The 19,136-nt window shown below is 40.6% G+C and overlaps 2 protein-coding genes across 2 annotated transcripts in view; both read right to left on the bottom strand.

The window, feature by feature from the left end:
• Positions 1 to 1,113: 1,113 nt before the first annotated feature.
• LOC135714850 (ras-interacting protein RIP3-like) lies at positions 1,114 to 1,815 on the bottom strand. Its single transcript, XM_065238228.1, has one exon. The coding sequence runs from the start codon at positions 1,813 to 1,815 to the stop codon at positions 1,114 to 1,116; it is 702 nt and encodes a 233-aa protein (XP_065094300.1).
• A 48-nt stretch (positions 1,816 to 1,863) lies between these two features.
• Positions 1,864 to 19,136, bottom strand: part of LOC135714863 (steroid receptor seven-up, isoforms B/C-like) — a 57,024-nt gene continuing 39,751 nt past the window's right edge. The window contains exons 2-3 of the mRNA XM_065238276.1: positions 2,053 to 2,210; positions 1,864 to 1,980 (exon numbers count right to left, since the gene is read on the bottom strand). Coding sequence (XP_065094348.1) covers positions 1,864 to 1,980; positions 2,053 to 2,210 — 275 coding nt within the window. The remainder of the gene's footprint in view (positions 1,981 to 2,052; positions 2,211 to 19,136) is intronic.

Below are 19,136 nucleotides of genomic sequence, written 5' to 3'. Positions count from 1 at the left end.
ATTGCATGTAAACAAACGTAATTATTTTTGACTAAACTAGAAAACAAAACTTTGTTTTTGTTCCTCCGTTTTCTCCTTCGAGAGCTAAACAATTAATTTTGATTTCGAACTAACGTACAGAGACTTCCACGTCAAAGGTTTGCTATGTACAGAAATGATTTCCGAAAATTTGTATGGTTTTTGTTTTTTTCTTTAACTACTTGATGCTACATGATTTTGTTTTTTTATTTTTTTGTTTCAGTGGGAATAACTTTTAGTTGAGTTTTTGTTTATTCTGTTCGAACAAACGCAGTCACATCCATATAAATTTTACATAATGCAATTTATGTTACTTGTTTTAAACATGTTGTTTGAACGGTTATAAAATTACAATTTCACGTGTTGTTAGCTTGAATGTACAGGTTTTTGTTGTTGTTCTGATGAAAGATGTTCTACGAAAGGTGGTACTGTTTTCTGGAAGCGAACTGGATTGTGAGATTCGATACTATCCTCGTCAAGAAGGGAGATGCTGTGCTTTTTTATATTTCCTCGTATGTACAGAGAGTTCGAGTCTATGGACGGCCATAAGATTGCAATTGTTGTTCTCTTCAATGCTTGTTCTTTGCTATTGTTTTTGTTTTTCTGTTGAATTGGTTTCGGAACTGAGAAAGAAAGTTGTATGATTTTTTTAAGTATACTACTAACACTTCCTGTTAGGGCCACAGGACAGAGGGAAGCTTGTTTTGTACATATTGAAATAAATAAATATATTCGACTAAAAATAGTACACTTTCACATTGTTGTGATGCATTTGTATTGCATTAACAATTGTTTGCTTTGAAGTACGTTCCATTTTCATTTTTCTTTGTTATTTTGAGTACCTAATAAATCGGTGTTTGTATCGTGACGATATAATGAAGGATTCGCTCTACGAGAAATCCGTCGGTTTCATTTGTTTGCACTTTTCATTTTGACAATCTAATCGAGAATGGCACCGAAAACATTTCTTTCGTGATTGATTTGTTTATGTTGAGCATTTGAATTAAGTGGGATTTGGAAAATTGTGTTCGGAAATGACCGATCTTGAGTAGATAAAAATCCAGGATTCGGCTTGCTTCGATCGGTGCACTGGGTTCATGGGATGTCATCGTCAACGACCGAAACGTTGGTTTCGATCTCGAGCTGTCGATGGTGTCGATGACTGTCGTGGTTGCTGTCCGAGTCATTATTTCTATCGTTATCAATTAGATTAATGTTTGTTATGTTACTATTCTCTAGAATATTAGCACCCATCAAGATAGCTGGTAGTTCTTCTTGCTGTTGTTGTTGTTGTTGCCGATGGCGTTGTTGCCTCGCTTCCGCATCGTCCTGCGCCTGCTGTGATGAGGTCTGGTTGGACGAATTCCCCAGTGGTGTTGACAGATGATCCAAGCTATTGACATTGTTGTTTGTGCTGCTACTACAGTTGCTATTGCTGTTTTGACTGACATTGTTATTGTTATTGCTGGCAAAATTGAGTGAGCTTTGAAACTGTGTAAACTGGCTGGTGGTAGCCATCAGGGAGGACAAGGCAGCGGCGGCAACATCCGAACAGCAACTGCTGTAGTACGAAGTGGACGACGGCGAAAGCGCTCCTAGCGCGGATGAAGAAGAAGCAGCGACCTGCGCTTGTGTTTGTGACAGCTGCTGAGACAGTTGATGATGTTGTTGTTGCTGCTGCTGTTGTTGTTGAAGTTGTTGCTGTTGTTCTTGTTGTTGCTGCTGCTGCTGCTGCTGTTGTTGCTGTTGCTGTTGAAGGGCTGCCGCGGCCACTACCGTGGACGACGTGCCGCCCATCATCAGTGAAGATCATGTCGTTGTCAACTGACGCCACACGGCGGTGTGTCACATCGAAGGTAGGTACGGCCACGAAAAACTACTGCCCGAGAGCAGCATGTCGCGGATTAACGTCTCGATTGGCGTCTTGCCGACCAGCCGGACAAAGAAGAGCTGTTCTATCACCTGAAACGGCAACGGATCAGCATTGCATTAGATTGCTGGTTGTTTCAGAATTGATAGAAGCATCGAGCTCACCTGTGAGGAAACCGTCCGCAGCGAGGGTAACCGCAGCAACAGTTTTCCGAATCGGGTTGGCTGGTTGGGATACTGAGACCGGCAGTACTCCTCCAGGGCACACTGGGACTTTTCCTGCAGCGATTCAATGTGAGCCACGTCCGACAGGCCGCAGGCATCTTTAAATGAAGAGATAGAAACAGTTGGAGGTAAGATATTATGTCAATTCGGTTGGCGTGCAGTTTGGATGTAAGCATGGGAAGGCGGAAGGATTTCGGGTGGTTTGGATGGGTTTTTTGGTTAGAAGGGTTGTAGATTTTCTGTTTATAACCACCTGTCACCGAAGAATTTTGGATTGTGTTAGAAGAAGTATGTGTGTGATTTATTGTGGGATGAAAGCATCGGTTAGTCATGTGCGTGGTGCTGTAAGAACTTAAGCTGCGTGAGCGTCTTCTAGGAAAGTTATGAACAAACAAAACAATATCAGTAAGGGGTCGAAACAATAATGAGGTCTGGAAATGAAAAAGAAAATTATAAAGTTAGTAAAAGATAAAGTACAATGAAATAAATGAAATGCAGTTCCATTTAAAATATTTTGAATACAATACATGCGCCATCTTAGATCAAAGATATTCCTGAGCGATTTTAACTAGAGAAAAATCCTATGTAGGGAAGTTATTCTACTGCATTTTCAATAATACATTGCCTTCATTGCGCTAGATGATACATGCAGTCCATTGAGGTAGTGATGAAAAATCTATTGAGGAGTTCAAAGTGATAGGGGGCCATGCATTCATTATGTATCGCGAAACTGAGGAAAAAAATACCTCCCCTTCCGTCACTTTTTCCTATAACCATTACATTGCTTGTCACAGAACCTTAGAACCCATGACCCCCACCGTATAGCGTGACTTAAATTATGTATAACCCCTTGATCATTGAGTGTTTACTGAACGATATTGTCGTTTTGCTGATACACTCCAAATACGGAAAGCACATAAGAATCAGTTCGTCCACGATCACCGAAATGTAAATGTGTCACATCACAATATACTTTCCCAGCATGACTTCATTCACATTCAACATCGAACCTTCAGTGGTGAGTGTGGTGAGTTCCGAGATGGAATAAGTGAACGAATTCAATTACCGTCAATTCATCTGCCCAATAAAAATCAATTAACCGGGTAGTAAATAAAATTGAGTATCGAAGTAACCGGTGCGCATTCCGTGGCCCAGAGCAGAACAGAGCCAGCAGCATTCATAACAATTTCATAGTTTGCCATGATTTCTTTTTGTTTTTCGTCAATTCCACTCAAAGGATCAAAGTTCACGATGCAGCAGTGCTCGATTCGATAGGTCTGCTGGAGGATAGTGGCTATCATCATGGTGAGACGAAACAACTCGTCAAGATTGATCTCTTCGCCGTTTTTCGCTGTGAGTGAGCGAGCGAGTGAGTGAGGAAACTTTCCCGCTGCTCGTCGTGTACTCGTGGATGTTTATCGACCTACATATGGGTGTTTATAATCAGAGACAATTTTCTTTAATTGATCTGAATGAAACGAAGAATGTTTGTTTTTAATGTTTGAGAGACTTTCTGCTTATTCTACGACGACGACGATGACGACGGAGATGACGGGTGACGGGCGGAGAGCGCGTCTTAATTGTTGTAGTTTCGATTAGAAGCGAAGGCGAAGCTGACGATTAGACTTAATTTCTGTTCTTTTCTAGTTCGCTGCTAGAAAAAGCGGTAAATTGGAAACAATTTAATTGAATTTTATCACCCCGATCATGGTTTGACATCACTCGGGCGCCCGTATACATCCGTTGATGGAGACAAGTCTACGCGGTCTATTAGAGTGTACAATTACGTAAGACTTTGCTCTTTCATTCGATTACTGCGACGGCTGGATGGAACGAACGGATTTGGAATCAATATTTCCGTGTTAGAATTATCGTTGTAAATTTTCTCCAAATTAAAATAATTTCAACCTGACGACAGAGGGCGCAGCAAGCTGTCATTCATAAGTTTCGTCATGGCCAATTAGATCGGGATGACGGGCGATTAAGAAAAACAGGTGACAACGTTCAGCCGTCGTTGTGTCGTTACTTTATGGGACTTTTGAAAAACGGAAGGGTTCCACCCTCAAATTAGAGACTATCGTGACTGACTGACTGTGTCAGAACGTGTGCTTCGGAACAGATGTTATCGCATCTACTTTATTGGTTAACCCATTAGGAGTCAAGTGGCTTAAAAGTATTTAAGAAATTTGTATAACTTTCTCCAGCGCGGATTCCGCCGCCGAAGATACCTAGCGACTTAAGTGGTTCACCCGAGCGAGCGATTACTCCCCTAAGTAAACCAGTTGACAGGGCATACTAAGTTCGAATAAATTTTAATTACCCAAGAGACAGAGCTACTCTTGATTATCTCCAGCCGCGGTCGTTGAGTTTCGAAAATCATGACCATCTTTGGGGTGAGGCGCAAGTGTTGCCGAGCATCTTCAGACGGGGGCACGCGACATTTTTTATGACATTCCATCTGCTGACGTCCGTGAAACGTCAAAGATGTTCGAGTGCACCCATCTGTACACGCCCAGTCGCAGTCCAGAGGCATTAATTATTATTTATATTTATTTTCGCGTTTATTTAGTCTTATCACCGCATCTTCTTCAATTGAGCGCAATTAAGGCGGACATTTTTTGCTTCGTTCAAATCCAAACTGACAACCACCACCGGCTGTGAGTAGCAAAAAATGTAAACAAGCTCTCTGCCACGTTCGTCGCTAATGTTTATCTGATTGAAGGCGATGAATTTAGGAGGAAGATGTCTCACTTCGTCTGCAATGAAATAAGGAAGCCCAGAGCTATGTTAAAAAAAAAAATGAGCAACGGCGGCCGGCAGTTTCTTCTAAAAATAAAGTCCTTTATTCTCGTCGATGCCATTGGCAAGTCAAGAATTGGTAGATACGAAACAAACAAAAAATGTATGTAAGGGTCCCGAAAATTGCTCATGATGATGCGTCGTCGTCGTCGCACTGGCCGTGATTTATGGACTCTTCTGTGGTGCGGACGCTTAAGCCTGGGCTTGGATTAAATGCTATATGGCCGCCGCGGCACAGCAAAGCAGAAACAGCAGTCATTGTTTCAAGTGGGTTCCTCCACCGTGAATCTTAATGGAAAGTGAGTGATTTGTTGTCCTTGTGTGTTGTGACTAGGTTTTTTGTTTTTGTTGTTTGCCTTTGTCATCTTATGAGCCCAGGAATTATCGCCGTTGTTATCTGTTTTGAAGTTAACAATTTTAACGATTTGTTAGGCAGGGTGCTGCTTTTGTTGTTGGATGCAGGAAGAATTTGAAAAGTGAATCGTCATTTGAGTTGTGACAGACGCGTGACAAGCAATGAGAATATTCATTTGTCTAATTTAAGAACCGGTTGAATGAAGGATGTGAACACGCTTCACTTTTCCGTTTTTCCCCAACACCAACGAGCATTCTCCTGGTCTTTCGATGGCAAATCCTACTCTCACACGTATTGAATATTGCCTTCCACAGGTGACATATGTACGTTCACTGCCTTTCCTCCTATGACTTAAACTTGGTAAATAGAGCTTTCTCCTCCGATATCGGAAAACTTGCTTCCATCTCTGCAGCATTTGCTCAAGAACGATCTTGCACTTCCATTTTTGAAGCCAAAACAAACGGCGTTCCTGACCTCAATTCAGGCAATGAACAAAACACTCGAGTTGGGACAATAGCCTTATCAGCTGTATGAAGGCGTGATCCACACCGAGAGAACAGCTACTGATGTATGTTGTATCGGCAACAGTTGAGAAGACAGTGATTAATTTACGTTGGAAAATTTTGGACCAATTTTCAGACAAATCTGTTAGTCTGAATGTCATTACGGTGGAATTTTCTTTTTTTATGTTATTTGAATTATTTTAATGAACTTTTTTTTTAATTGAAAGGTATAGAAAATATTAGTTTAGCATAACTTTACAGAAACAATTTATAACCGATTTACGAAAAATTTTCAAGTAAATTGTAGTTAAATAAATTTATTTTTCCAGCCATTTGCACTACCCAACTAACAATTTGAGCTGATTAAACGCCGAATAAGCATTTTTTAGGCCTGAATAAGCTGTAATTCAGCTGTTAATGTTTGCTGGGTACATTTGTAAAACAATTAGTTTTTTTGTCCCAGCCAGAGCTGGTAAATATCATGGCCGTCATGTGACGATGAGAAAACAGGTCCTCTCACTATCACGAGACAAAACTACCTATCATTAGCTTTCTTGTCATTTTTCAATGATCAAGCACTCATGAGAATTATTTTTATGCGGTTTTGACATCAACATTTCTAACTGATTTAGATGAATTCAAGCAAACAACCGTATGTAATCGGTAGAGTGAATATATTATTAAGATTTCCTCGGTACAAGTAACTTTAATAGCATTAAATGAGTTAGTAATTTTGATGATCACAACACTATCACGTTCTGTCATGACAAAAAAATCGATGAGATTTTTAAGAAAATCTCTTTCATCGTTTTCTCATCCAATGATAGTGACAGAAGTATCTCTGTAAATATCGCGTGAGATCTTTCATTGAAAAGGACATTTGCCAGCCCTGGTCCCAGCTCCTCTAATTAACCCCGCCAAAAGGCGGGAGGTGTTATAATCATTATCGACAAGAAAATTTCATCAAGATAAATTTTTGATATAACTACTCAGTCTGTCCCAAATCATATTAAAGCACAGGTACAGTGAAACATCCGTTCACGAAGTCTCTTTTTTACGCAGTATTCAATTTACGTTCCTCTATTATGAAGCAAATTCCAAAAACGAGTTTTTTTTAACGAAGTAAATCCCAAATAACGAGTTTTCTTTTTACGAAGTAAATTCCAAATAAAGGGTTTTTTTTGCGATTTTGGGAAACTGGGAAATACTGGGAATCTGAGTGACGTGTAGGGACCTGAAATCAATATCTGACGCCATTTTGAAATCCAAGATGGCGGCTTCCGGTTACAGAAAAAATTAGAAATTCTGTCAAATACCCCACAATATGGCTATTTTTCAAATCGGAGTGCCATTTTGAAATCCAAGATGGTGTCTTCCGGTTATAGAAAAACAGGAAAATAATCCCAGACAACCAGAAGTCGTGTAACAATGTGCAGACAGTATCGTAAATTGCTACAGTTTAAGTCAAAATCGCATATAAGAAAGGCATGCATCGCATTATGTTTAAGTTAAATCGTATAGAAAGCAAATTTCCAACTTATATGCGATGGCTCATTTTTCCCTCGTACTGTACCACAAATTAAATCGGATTACATCGTAAGACTTTTAAAAATGAATTTGTTATTACAGATTAAATCGTATATGATGTTAAATCAACTCGTTTAAAATTAAATTAAAATTTGCACGTTTCCACTTTTGTACGTATAACCCATTTCTTTGCATTCTATACGATTTGTTTGTTTGTATGTATGTTTGTATATCACGAAAACAACGTTGAATATACGTGCATTCTGGTTGTCTGGGATGTCAAATACCGCACAATATAGGTAGTTTTGGAATAAGGGTGATGTGTAGGAACTGGAAATCGATATCTGATGCCATTTTGAAATCCAAGATGGCGGCTTCCGGTTACAGAAAAACTGGATACCCACAATATGGGTATTTTTGAAATCTGGATGACGAGTACGGATAGGAAATCGATGTCTGATGCCATTTTGAAATCCAAGATGGCGGCTTCCGATTAAAGAAAAACTTAGAAATTCTGTCAAATACACCACAATATGGGAATTTTGGGAATTGGATTGACGTGTAGGGACCGGAAATTCATGTCTGTCAACATTTTGATATTTGACAGTATTTTACAGATTTTCTGTAACCGGGAGTCGCTGTCTTTGATTTCAAAATGGCTTCAGACATTGATTTCCGGTTCTAATACTTCACCCTGGTTCCAAAGACAACCATATTGTGGGTTATTTAACAGATTTTTTCTGTTTTTATGTAAACGGAAGTCGCAATCTTGACTTTCAATTTATTTGACAATATTTCCCAGTTGTTCTGTAACCGGATGCTGCCATATTGGATTTTAAAATGGTGTCAGACGTCGATTTCCGGTCCCTACACTGCACCCAGATTCCAAAAATTCCCCCTATTGTGGGGTATTTAACAGTATTTTTTCTAATTTTATAAAACCGGAAACCGCCATGTTTAATTTCAAAATGGCGTCAGACATCGAGTTCCGGTCCCTGCACGTATCCCCGATTCCAAAAACACATATATTGTGGGGTATTTGACAGTATTTCCCAGTTGTTCTGTAATCGGATGTCGCCATCTTGGAAATGGCTCTAATGTTGGCCTACACGAAACGAAAATCAATTATTTTATTCATGTGTTTCACTTATACATTTTTGCCAAAACATTAGCCTTATACATTCCATAAGACAAACCACATAGATGATATAAGAATGCATAAAAGGTATGTGTGACCGTTTATACATTTCATTTGACACATGATCTTCATTAACTTTTTGCAAGGTGTCTGCTTATTAATTGACTTATACATTTTATGAACGCTGGCCAGCGTTCTGTCAGGAGACAGAATTGCATCATCGACAAATGGACATGAAACTTACCCAAGTAACAATTTCCAGTTGAAGAAACGCTTTCGTTTTGATTTTGTTCAGCTGCATGTTGAATAATAATTGCACAATGTGTTCACCACAACTTTTATAAAACCCTTGTTTACACTGGTTTGGAGAACCTATACAACTGCAACACAAAGGTGTTGTCTAACGTATTCAGTAAAAACGTTTACCCAAAATCAATTTCTTGTTGAAGAAACGCTTCCATTGTGATTTTATTCAACTGCATGCTGAATAATAACTGTACAATTTGTTTATTACAACCTCTGTAAAACTTTTGTTTACACTGGTTTGGAAAACCTGTTCAACTACAGCATTATATGTATACGCGGTATAGGAGTAGAAGCAACTTTTATACAACGTTTATAGATACATATTTAAACTCAAGCTTTATTGTTTTGGTGAAAGCTCTAATACAACGTTTGTAGACACCTCCTAACAGCAGCTTCGAAATGTATTAGAGATTGAACCTGAGAGGCGTTTGTTACACTCTTTTATGACTCCTAAATAATCACTATACAGCAAGCGGTGAAAAGCGTTTATAGCACTTTTTAATGACTCCTTAATAACCGTTGTGTAAGTACTCACAATATTCACAGATTAAAAATAGTTTAACAATTGTCGTGGTACGCCAAAATAATTGCTTGTACAGTTTTTATTAATTTAATTTATTTGTGCACATTGAAAAAATATGTAATTATGCCATAATTCACATTATGTGATCATGGAGGAAGTAGTAACAAGCATCTGTTTAATCTTTGATTGATATTCTTTCAATTAATCTCTCTAATCATTAATTGAGAGAATTCATCTAGAAATGTTATCGTTGATTATATGATTTATGTCTTAAATTAATGTTCGCATTTATTAATAACACCTATATATAATTTACCTCTACTCCACCGAGGGTTTCTCGAAGCAAGATTCGAACACATGATCCCGGATTGCCAGCCGCTTCTGTTTCCATCTGCTCTATTCTTGAATACATATTTTGATCATATGAGAGAAGTATATGAAGCTCATCTTGAGTGACTTCTCTTGCAGTCGAATAATCATTGCCTTATGGTCATATAAACGTGCCTATCACTTGTGCTATTTTTAGCAACAAAATTGTGGTTGGTGGTTGGTTGAACGTAAACAATCATTTAAGAGTGCTCCAAGCAGCTTTTGAAGCGTTTAACCAAAAAGGCAATACAACTACATTCTTGTACAACTCTGGAAGCTATTATTCAACGTTTGATCAACTCAGGTGTTTCATAAGAGCTCCCAATGGTTTGTTTTGATGCGTTTATTCCACGTACTTTATAGCTCTTGTCAATGGGTTTAACTAAGGTGCTATAAAAGTTATCGTAGGTCTTATAAAGCATGTAGGTAAACCGAACGTAAACAATAATTTAAGAGTGCTCCAAGCAGCTTTTGAAGCTTTTAACCAAATGGCAATACAACTACATTTTTGTACAACTCTGGAAGCTATTATTCAACGTCTGATCAACTCAGGTGTTTTATAAGAGCTCTCAATTGTTTGTTGGGTAGTGCCCAAATGCAATGTAGACGGAAGCGGAACAGCAGTGGAAATGTTTGACACAAATTACGCCAAGATGTCTAACCGGAGTCAATTTGGTTTAAAGATGAAAGTTCATGGAATCCATCCACTTCGCGTTTACACTGGCACTGATTTCGCCATCCAGAAGTCATACAGATCTGAAAATTGAATGAGATGCTTGCTCTGCAGCAGACATGTAGATTTTTTTGAACTTGGTCCATTTAGTAGGTCGCCAGATGTGTGCCCGTGAAAATGCGAAGTGGCAAAACAATTTGTATGGAAAGTGGATCTCGTCAATAGTGTAGTGACCTTAACTAGTTTCCTACCCGATAAGTTGGCTTACTCAGATAGAGCTTTTCCGCTACCGCTGTCACTGCGTTCAGACATATAAACTTAATTTTTGCTCGAAAATCTAAATTGGCCGGTTCAAATGTTCAGCGATCCTATCTGTTAAAACTATCGTCCTATAAGTAGAGTGACGTCATGTCGAAATAGTAACAGCCAAGTATCTGTCAACGGCTTGGAAAAAGTCATTTTTATTGAGCAGAAAACTTGTCAAATGGCTGACATATCCTAACTCTACTTATTGGCACTCTAGGTCAAAACCATATTGTCGCACTTATGTTAAATTCTCATTTGGTGACGGTCGAAGCGCGCTGCAACCCCGCCCATAAGGATTCTACACAGGTGTGTAACTTAAATGATATTTTATGGCAGCGGCTTGAGGAGCGAATCCTGGGTAACAAGCCGCCGAGTGTTAAATGATTGGGCGCAGTCGTACGGCTATAAACAGAGAACAGATGGTATAATCCCATTTTGAGAAATTATTGATTAAAAATTATTGCCACCACAATAAGAATAGATCTGACACGAACCAACTCATGAAATTTACTGTAACAGGTGCCAAACATGATCTTTTCAAATTCGTTACTCTCTTTAGTTGTGAAACAGTAATATGTGACCGCCTTGAAAATATCCACTAAAAAGTGATCTAGCCCTGTGTATGGAAATTCATGAAAAAATATCTAATAAACTCTGGGAAGGGTTTCAAGGTAATTGGCAAATTTTTAGAATCATCGATCATTGATGAATAAGTAATATTAGCGAGTCTTCTGATTATTATTAAATTTTCATAATTAGATGAGTTTTCAAGATCTCGGATGATATATTTGATTTGAAGATGCTGCTACATCCGATGTTCAAGATACTTATTTTCAGAAATATTGAAAATGTCGGACGATTTAACATTGCTATTTTAATATAAATCAAGCATGTGAAACACTGAAAATTTTTATATATGTTGCACTAAATTTTTTTCAAGACATTGGATTCTAACAAAACTCACTATTACAAGAAATTTATTTCCAAAGTGTTTTTATGATACTTCATACGCGAAGTTAACGATTTTCAGAGTTGGTTGGAAATGCTAACATGAAGCTTTAGTGTGATGATTTATTAGCTAGAGAATGATTTTAGAAGAGGGTAGGTGGATAGTTCCGTTAGAGTACGGCAGTATGAAAATTGAATAGAAGTTGAAAATGAGCGAAGGGCCATTAATACGACAGTTTTTGAAGATAGACGCACATTTTTGCCTAACCCGTACGATGTACAAGTCTCCGCGTACATCGTACGGGTTAGGCAAAAATGTGCGTCTATCTTCAAAAACTGTCGCATTAATGGCCCTTCGCTCATTTTCAACTTCTATTCAATTTTCATACTGCCGTACTCTAACGGAACTATCCACCTACCCTCTTCTAAAATCATTCTCTAGCTAATAAATCATCACACTAAAGCTTCATGTTAGCATTTCCAACCAAACCCAGAAATTTATTGTTTTGGAGATCTGCGTTTTAATCGAGTTGCGATTTTCCGAACTACCTATAAATTTAACCATGTTGTACTCCTTATTAAAAAATTACATCATGCGATGCTAATACAAATGAACATAGAACCCCGCAAACGATATCTACTTCCGGTTCCGGTATGTATCATATACCAATACCGCATACCAATGTGGATTTCATATTAGTGCTGCCATATAAAATGCTCAGCGTGCTTATATTTTATCCTCATCGTGCGGCGGTTGTGCGCAATTATCATGCTAAGCACAATATATTATAATCAAGAGGAACGTTTCCATTGAGATTGCGCCTTCCTTTTGTATGACGGCTGGAGCCGCCTATGGTGACAGGATTTGTTTTGTCATGGTGTACAATCATACTCTATGTCCAGGAAAGCCGAGAAAATTTGGATCGGGAATCGAACCCAGCCGGCTCCATCATGGTCTTCCTTTGCTACACCAGGGCAACTTTAACTGCGGGGTAAGTTGGATTCTGTAGCTCTCGTTGCTCAGCAACGAAGCGAAAGGCGGATCACTACAACTGTCTTAACATGGCACACCATTGCAGCAAAAGCCGTACGGTCAACTCCTAACCTCAAACCCATCAGTCTATCAATGTATCCCAACAGCACTGCCATAACTAACGGAGAACAAGTGAAAGTGCGGCACAACTCCTCTCGTTTACATCGTGTACCAAAACTGGCCATATATCAATCCTTAAATTCTTCAGTCTCTGCTGTCAGACTGCTTCCACATTGATCCGGAAGATATCTTCCCAAACCCTGCGAGGCCACCACACAGCACAGACAACTACAGCGGTGATATTCTGTGCGAGGGGGTGGCGCACTTGTAATGCGCGCATCCATAAAAACAGCCACGACACGGCGGCGTACAAGATCAGGGAGGTTAACAACGGAGCTATAAACCGAAAGAGGGCGTTCACAATCACAATGTTCAAACATTTCGCATTCGTCGTCGTCGTCGTCGTTGTCATGGTCGTTCTGCAGACGAACGGATTTTGCACTGGGTGTGTAAGTGTCTCTCTCTCTCTCTCCTCACAATCGGTTCGTTGGTCCCGGTAGAAGATGAAGCAAGTGGGCCAGAAGGAGATGTTGCAGGTAGGACACCGTTTCGGTTCCGGAAACAAATATTTATTGTGCTATCACGAACCACACCGCCGGCCGGTATCAGAAGCTCCGGGATAAGCGGCCACCACCCTTGGTGGGCAATGTGCAAGAAGCAAAGTTTATTACCGAGGGAGAGAGAGTCGGAATCAGTAGTGTGGCTTGCGATTGCACAACCGACCGACCGAGCGGCCAACAATAAAATTTCAATATTTACTTTACGAGTCCCGGGTTTCGCGGTCGATTCGATTCTTGCTGCTGAAATCCCGCCGGTAATGAATTTAATAAAGTGCCTTTTATACAGTGTGTGTGTGTGTGTGTACCATTTAATCAATCAATAAATTATGCTGTCGACTTTGCAAGGGAATCTGTCAGCCTGTTGGCACGTACCTATTGCCACCCCCTGACCTCGTACCGATGATATTTGATCAATTATTTTATAGTCCCATCGGTGCAACCACTCCTTCCAACCGTGAAACGAACTTTAAACTCCATAGAGAACTTGTTATTCATCGATTTTAATGATGATACACACTATTATTCTTGATGGTGCCTCATCACGTCTTGAGCCCCTTGGCAGCGGGAACAAGTCATATTTCTTATTAATAACGATGTAATTGATATTTTAAAAGATTTTACACAAGATCCCATACGGTTGGTTCATCTTGTTTGAAGAAGCTTCTGTATAAGTATAAGAAACTACAGAAACTACATCCCCTTACAACCGGGTGGCCTAGCCCACCCATTCATCGGGCTAGATAAACTCCAAGGAGACAACAGTCTCTGCTTGCAAAAAGTATTAAATTTAATAAATGCTGACTTTATTAAATTTCAATTACCTTGCTCTAAGGGACGTCAGTGGCATGGATAAAACCGGCAGGCACACACCTACTACTAGCTGGGGGTGGTAAAAATGCACATCAAAGCAGCCTTTCGCACATCAGCAGGATTACCAGGGTAATCTTCCGGTGATGAGCTTCTTCCTCACCACCACCGTCACCACAATCTGCTTTGATGGATCATTGTGAAATTTGAATGCTCTCATCCCAGTCTTGCCTGCAGCTCAGTTCAAACAACTCTTGAAAACTGTCATCGAAATATTTATTACACTTTTATTACCCCACTCTCACAGCAACCCATCAGAAGAAACCCATTCATCTCTATCTTCCAACACCCATATTAATACTAATAGATCAAATTCAGCTTGTTTTAATTCCCATCATTCTTTTCCACTGTTGCTACCGAGCATTCAGATAAATTAACTAGCCGAGTTGCATTCAAAGGAAGAAGACCTCTATGCATCGTCATGGCGAGACTGAGGCTGATCATCTTCTAGCAGTCCGAGGCATTCCATTCCACGCACAACAAATCCCCGCCACCATATCGGCAGTCGGCACCGACCGCTGTTGACGGTTGACGCTATATCGTGGAATACGGGGCTTTATCTTAAATAACTCATTAATCTATTTATAATCATTTAAGAATGTTTCCAACATTCTTTAGCGCCTCTGACTGGAACAAGTTGTCACTGATCCCACTTGGATATACATCATATGGGTACATGGTGTGAAGCGGTTACGATGACTGACTGACTTTACTGAATTCATAGAAGTTACCGGCTGCACTAATCTATCTTGAATCAGAATAATTTGAGATTTTGAATTGCCGGCACTGGTGGTGTAGTAGTAAGCGTGACTGCTTACTCACCCCAATGGGTCTGAGTTCAATCCCAGTCGAGGTCGGTGGGATTTTTCTAAGGCATAAAAATCTCTGGTCGCATCTTCCTTCCGAAGGGAAGTAAAGCCGTTGATCCCGACCCATGTGTGATTGAATGGGTACGATACCCTACGCAGGTGTGGAAGCTGCCTTCCTGCACATTCTATTGCCGCCAATGGACGGCAATCGATGTCCGTCAGTGATTGGCACTAGATTGCGGAACAGAGACCGACGTTAAATAAAGGAAAGAAGAGATTTGGAATTGGTATGGGTGTATGACCAACTATGAGCATGAGCATTATTAGTATAATACATTATGAGCACATCCATGGTCACTTGTATAGTTTTTGGATTTGCTCATAATTTATTATACAAATAATGCTCATATTCATAGACTGTCATGCAAGTACATCTGCGGCATTAAGGTAATTCATTGTAGAGTCCACAAGCGGCCGTCATGATGGAACTCCCACAAACGTGAAGTACCAATTTCATTGTTATATATTTAGTGGGAGCTGATATTTGTGCTCATGAAATTTTGAGCTAAGATTAATCGGAAATATGGATTCCACAGCGATTCACCTTAAATTTAGGGGTTGTAATAAGTATAATATTGTTCAATATTGCTGCAGGATGTTTTTTTTATATATTAACTCTTACTTGTTATGGCAGCGATAGTTTCAAAACGTATTATTGAGTGTGGTAGAATAATTTCTCAAAATGGGATTATACCATCTGTTTTCTGTTTATAGCCGTACGACAGCGCCCATTGATTTAACACATGGTGGCTCTTTATCCAGGATTCACTCCTCAAGCCGCTGCTATAAAATACTATCTAAGTTACACACCTGTGTATAATCCTTATGGGCGGGGTTGCAGTGCGCTTATGAGTGGCGCACTTCGACCGTCACCAAATGAGAATTTAACATAAGCGCGACAATATTAAGATTGAACAATATAAAATAGCAAAAACGACGATCTATTGCTTACCAAAAATAACCCGGGTAAGATTAGCACATCATCCATCAACTAACAGTTGTATGGGGGGAGTACGGTCGACTTAGTTCGCGCTCCGCTATTTTGGAAGTTTTCTCGCTATTCGCTTGATTTAAATTGTCAGTTTTTTCTCGCTTAGAGTTCCCAGCTAAATAATTAACTAAAAGTGAGTTTTTTTCTGAGAAGAAAGTGTGTTTTCGGCATCATCGGAAGGAAAATTGTTTTTACGATTGCCAATTCGCCAACCATTTTGCGCACCATCGGTGCGTGGTAACGCATACCTGCACACGGATCATCGTCATCGAGTGTCAGCATCTGCTTCCGCATTTACACCGCTCATCTATCATCGTGTGTTCAGCTGAGTGCCGACCCTCACATAAGCACACACCAACGAAGACCGCCCGCACACGCTGATCGAAGATCATCCACGCTGCGCGTCGCTCCGCTGCTGCCGTTTAAACGCTCGGTGGTAGTAGTATAGGATTATCATATAAGTTTTTGTTCTTGTTTCTCTCTTTCGCCCACAGTTAATTTTAAGTTTGTGTTCTGTGTTTGTAGTTTTTTTTTGTGTATTGTGTCCGAGTGATTATCGTTTCAGTGGTAGAGCGTTTTTCGCTCCCACTAGTACGGCAAAATGGACATTTTGTCGCAAGACGAAATGGACGTTTTGTCGGAAGATGACACCACTTTGCCACGCGATGGCAAGAAGGGTCGAAAACGTACGTCATCTCTCCCTGGTTCATCGTCTCAGTCTGGCAAAGGACAGGCTCAGATAAACCCCCGATCGCGAGCCTATCCAGATGACTCGACTGGCCCATGGGTTGTCTACTTTCAGCCCAGAAACAAACCTTTGAATGTAATGCAAATTACTAATGATCTGACGAAGCGATACTCGGCCGTGACTGAAATCACGAAGGTTAGGCACAATAAACTTCGTGTCTCCGTCTCTAACCTGAAGCAGGCTAACGAGATTGCTGCCTCCCAGCTCTTCACGCTCGAGTACAGAGTTTACATCCCAGCTCGTGATGTGGAGATCGAAGGTGTGGTCACCGAAGCGAGTCTGACCCCCGAGATCTTGGAGAAGCAGGCGGTTGGCCGTTTCAAGAACCGTTTGCTTCCTCCGGTGAAGATACTGGATGTCCAAAAACTGGGCTCAGTATCTGTCAGCGAGGGTAAAAAGAGTTTTACCCCCACAGACTCGTTCCGTGTGACCTTTTCTGGTTCAGCCCTTCCTCACTACATCGAGCTGGGAAAACTTCGACTACCTGTGCGTTTGTTCGTTCCCCGGGTCATGAACTGCCAAAACTGTAAGCAGTTGGGACATACGGCCTCCGACTGTGGCAGCAAGGCACGCTGTTCCAAATGCGGAGAGAAGCATGGGGATGACACCTGTGCAGCTACCGCACCAAAATGCGTGTGCTGTAAGGGAACTCCTCATGGTATCTCGTCATGCCCGGTGTACAAACAACGCGGGGAGAAATTACAACGCTCACTTAAGGAACGTTCCCGGCAGTCTTTTGCAGAAATGCTTAAGACGGCCACGCCATCGACCAACGACAAAAATCCCTTTTCTCTTTTGTCAGATGACGAGACTGACTCTGACTTGGCTGAGGAGGGAACTTCTTTCTGTTTTTCAGCACGGAAACGAAAACGCATCCGTTCGCGGAAAGTTGAGAATGAAGAACCCCAAATCAGCTTGCCCAAATCAAGGAGTGGTGGAAAAAAGGAAGTTTCTACTCCTCCTGGATTCAGAAGAACTGACTATACCCAGGATTTTCCACCTCTCCCGGGGACATCCAAAACCCCTGATGTCCCATTTTTAAGAACAGAAGCCCCTTCTTCATCTGGGTTGTTCTCATTTGATAAAATTGTGGACGATATTCTCAAGTACCTGAATATTTCTGATCCTCTCAAAAGCATTGTTCTGGCAATGCTTCCTACTGTGAAGACCCTCTTGAAGCAATTGACATTGAAGTGGCCCCTCATTGCAGCAATCATTTCCTTCGATGGATAATTTTCCAAACGAGGTCGGGGATTTGATCACTATTCTACAGTGGAATTGTCGAAGTCTTATTCCTAAATTAGACTCTTTTAAGTTTTTAGTTCACAATAATGATTGTGATGCATTTGCTCTTTGTGAAACTTGGCTCTCTTCAGATATAGATCTTCCTTTTTATGATTTTAACATTATTCGACTGGATCGTGAGGATTCGCGTGGAGGAGGGGTACTTTTGGGGATCAAAAAGTGCCATTCTTTCTATAGAGTGAATCTTCCACAATTTACAGGTATTGAAGTTGTCGCATGTCAGGCTATTATTAAAGGTAAGAGCCTTTGTATTGCTTCTGTTTATATGCCTCCTAGAGCCGTTGTTAATCGAAAACAACTTTCAGATATATGTTCAGTACTTCCTGCTCCACGGTTGATTATGGGAGATTTTAATTCCCACGGTACAGGCTGGGGGGAACTGTATGATGACAACCGTTCTACTTTTATATATGACCTCTGTGATAACTTCAATATGACAATTCTTAACAATGGAGAAGTAACACGTTTGGCTGGACCATCTTCGAATGGAAGTAAATTAGACCTAACACTTTGCTCTAACTCATTATCGTTGGATTGCACGTGGAATGTGATCCAGGATCCCCACGGTAGTGATCACTTGCCGATCAAAATTTCGATTGCCAGTGGGTTCAATCCGTCGGAATCCGTTAACGTCGCGTACGACCTCACCCGTAATTTTTTTTTTTTGTTTATTAATTTATTTGATAAGGCTCAACCGAATTAACTTTACAGAGCCGAGGATTCTTGGTCACTATACAATACATCTTAAAACTATAGTCAAAAGGTACAACACAATAAACACTTTATCTTCCGCTATCCAAAAAGCCTCCTCGATCAGAACTGGAGCCGCTTCTAGTGGTTTCATTGTATGGCAAATTGTTGTACGCCAACGAGGGTCAGAGCGCGTCCATTGCAGCAATGGACGCAAAACGTGGTCAGCACTCACACACTCATCACGAAACGGTTGATTTCCAAAGTCGACGACGCATCGACCGAAAGAACTGCTGATGAAGAACAATGAGGAGGACCACACAATGGTTGCTGCCGAGAAAACAGACGATCGCGTAGCACACATCGAGAGTGGCCTGCTTTTGTCGACAGCCGAGTGAACACTGACCTCACCCGTAATATCGATTGGACAACGTTCAAGACCGCGATAGAGGAA

This window comes from Ochlerotatus camptorhynchus, unplaced genomic scaffold (genome assembly GCF_037179485.1).
Source record: "Ochlerotatus camptorhynchus isolate MF236.1 unplaced genomic scaffold, CSIRO-AGI_Acam_v1.1 ptg000743l, whole genome shotgun sequence".
Classification (NCBI taxonomy): Eukaryota; Metazoa; Arthropoda; class Insecta; order Diptera; family Culicidae; genus Ochlerotatus; species Ochlerotatus camptorhynchus.
This window is presented reverse-complemented; position numbering and strand designations above follow the sequence as displayed.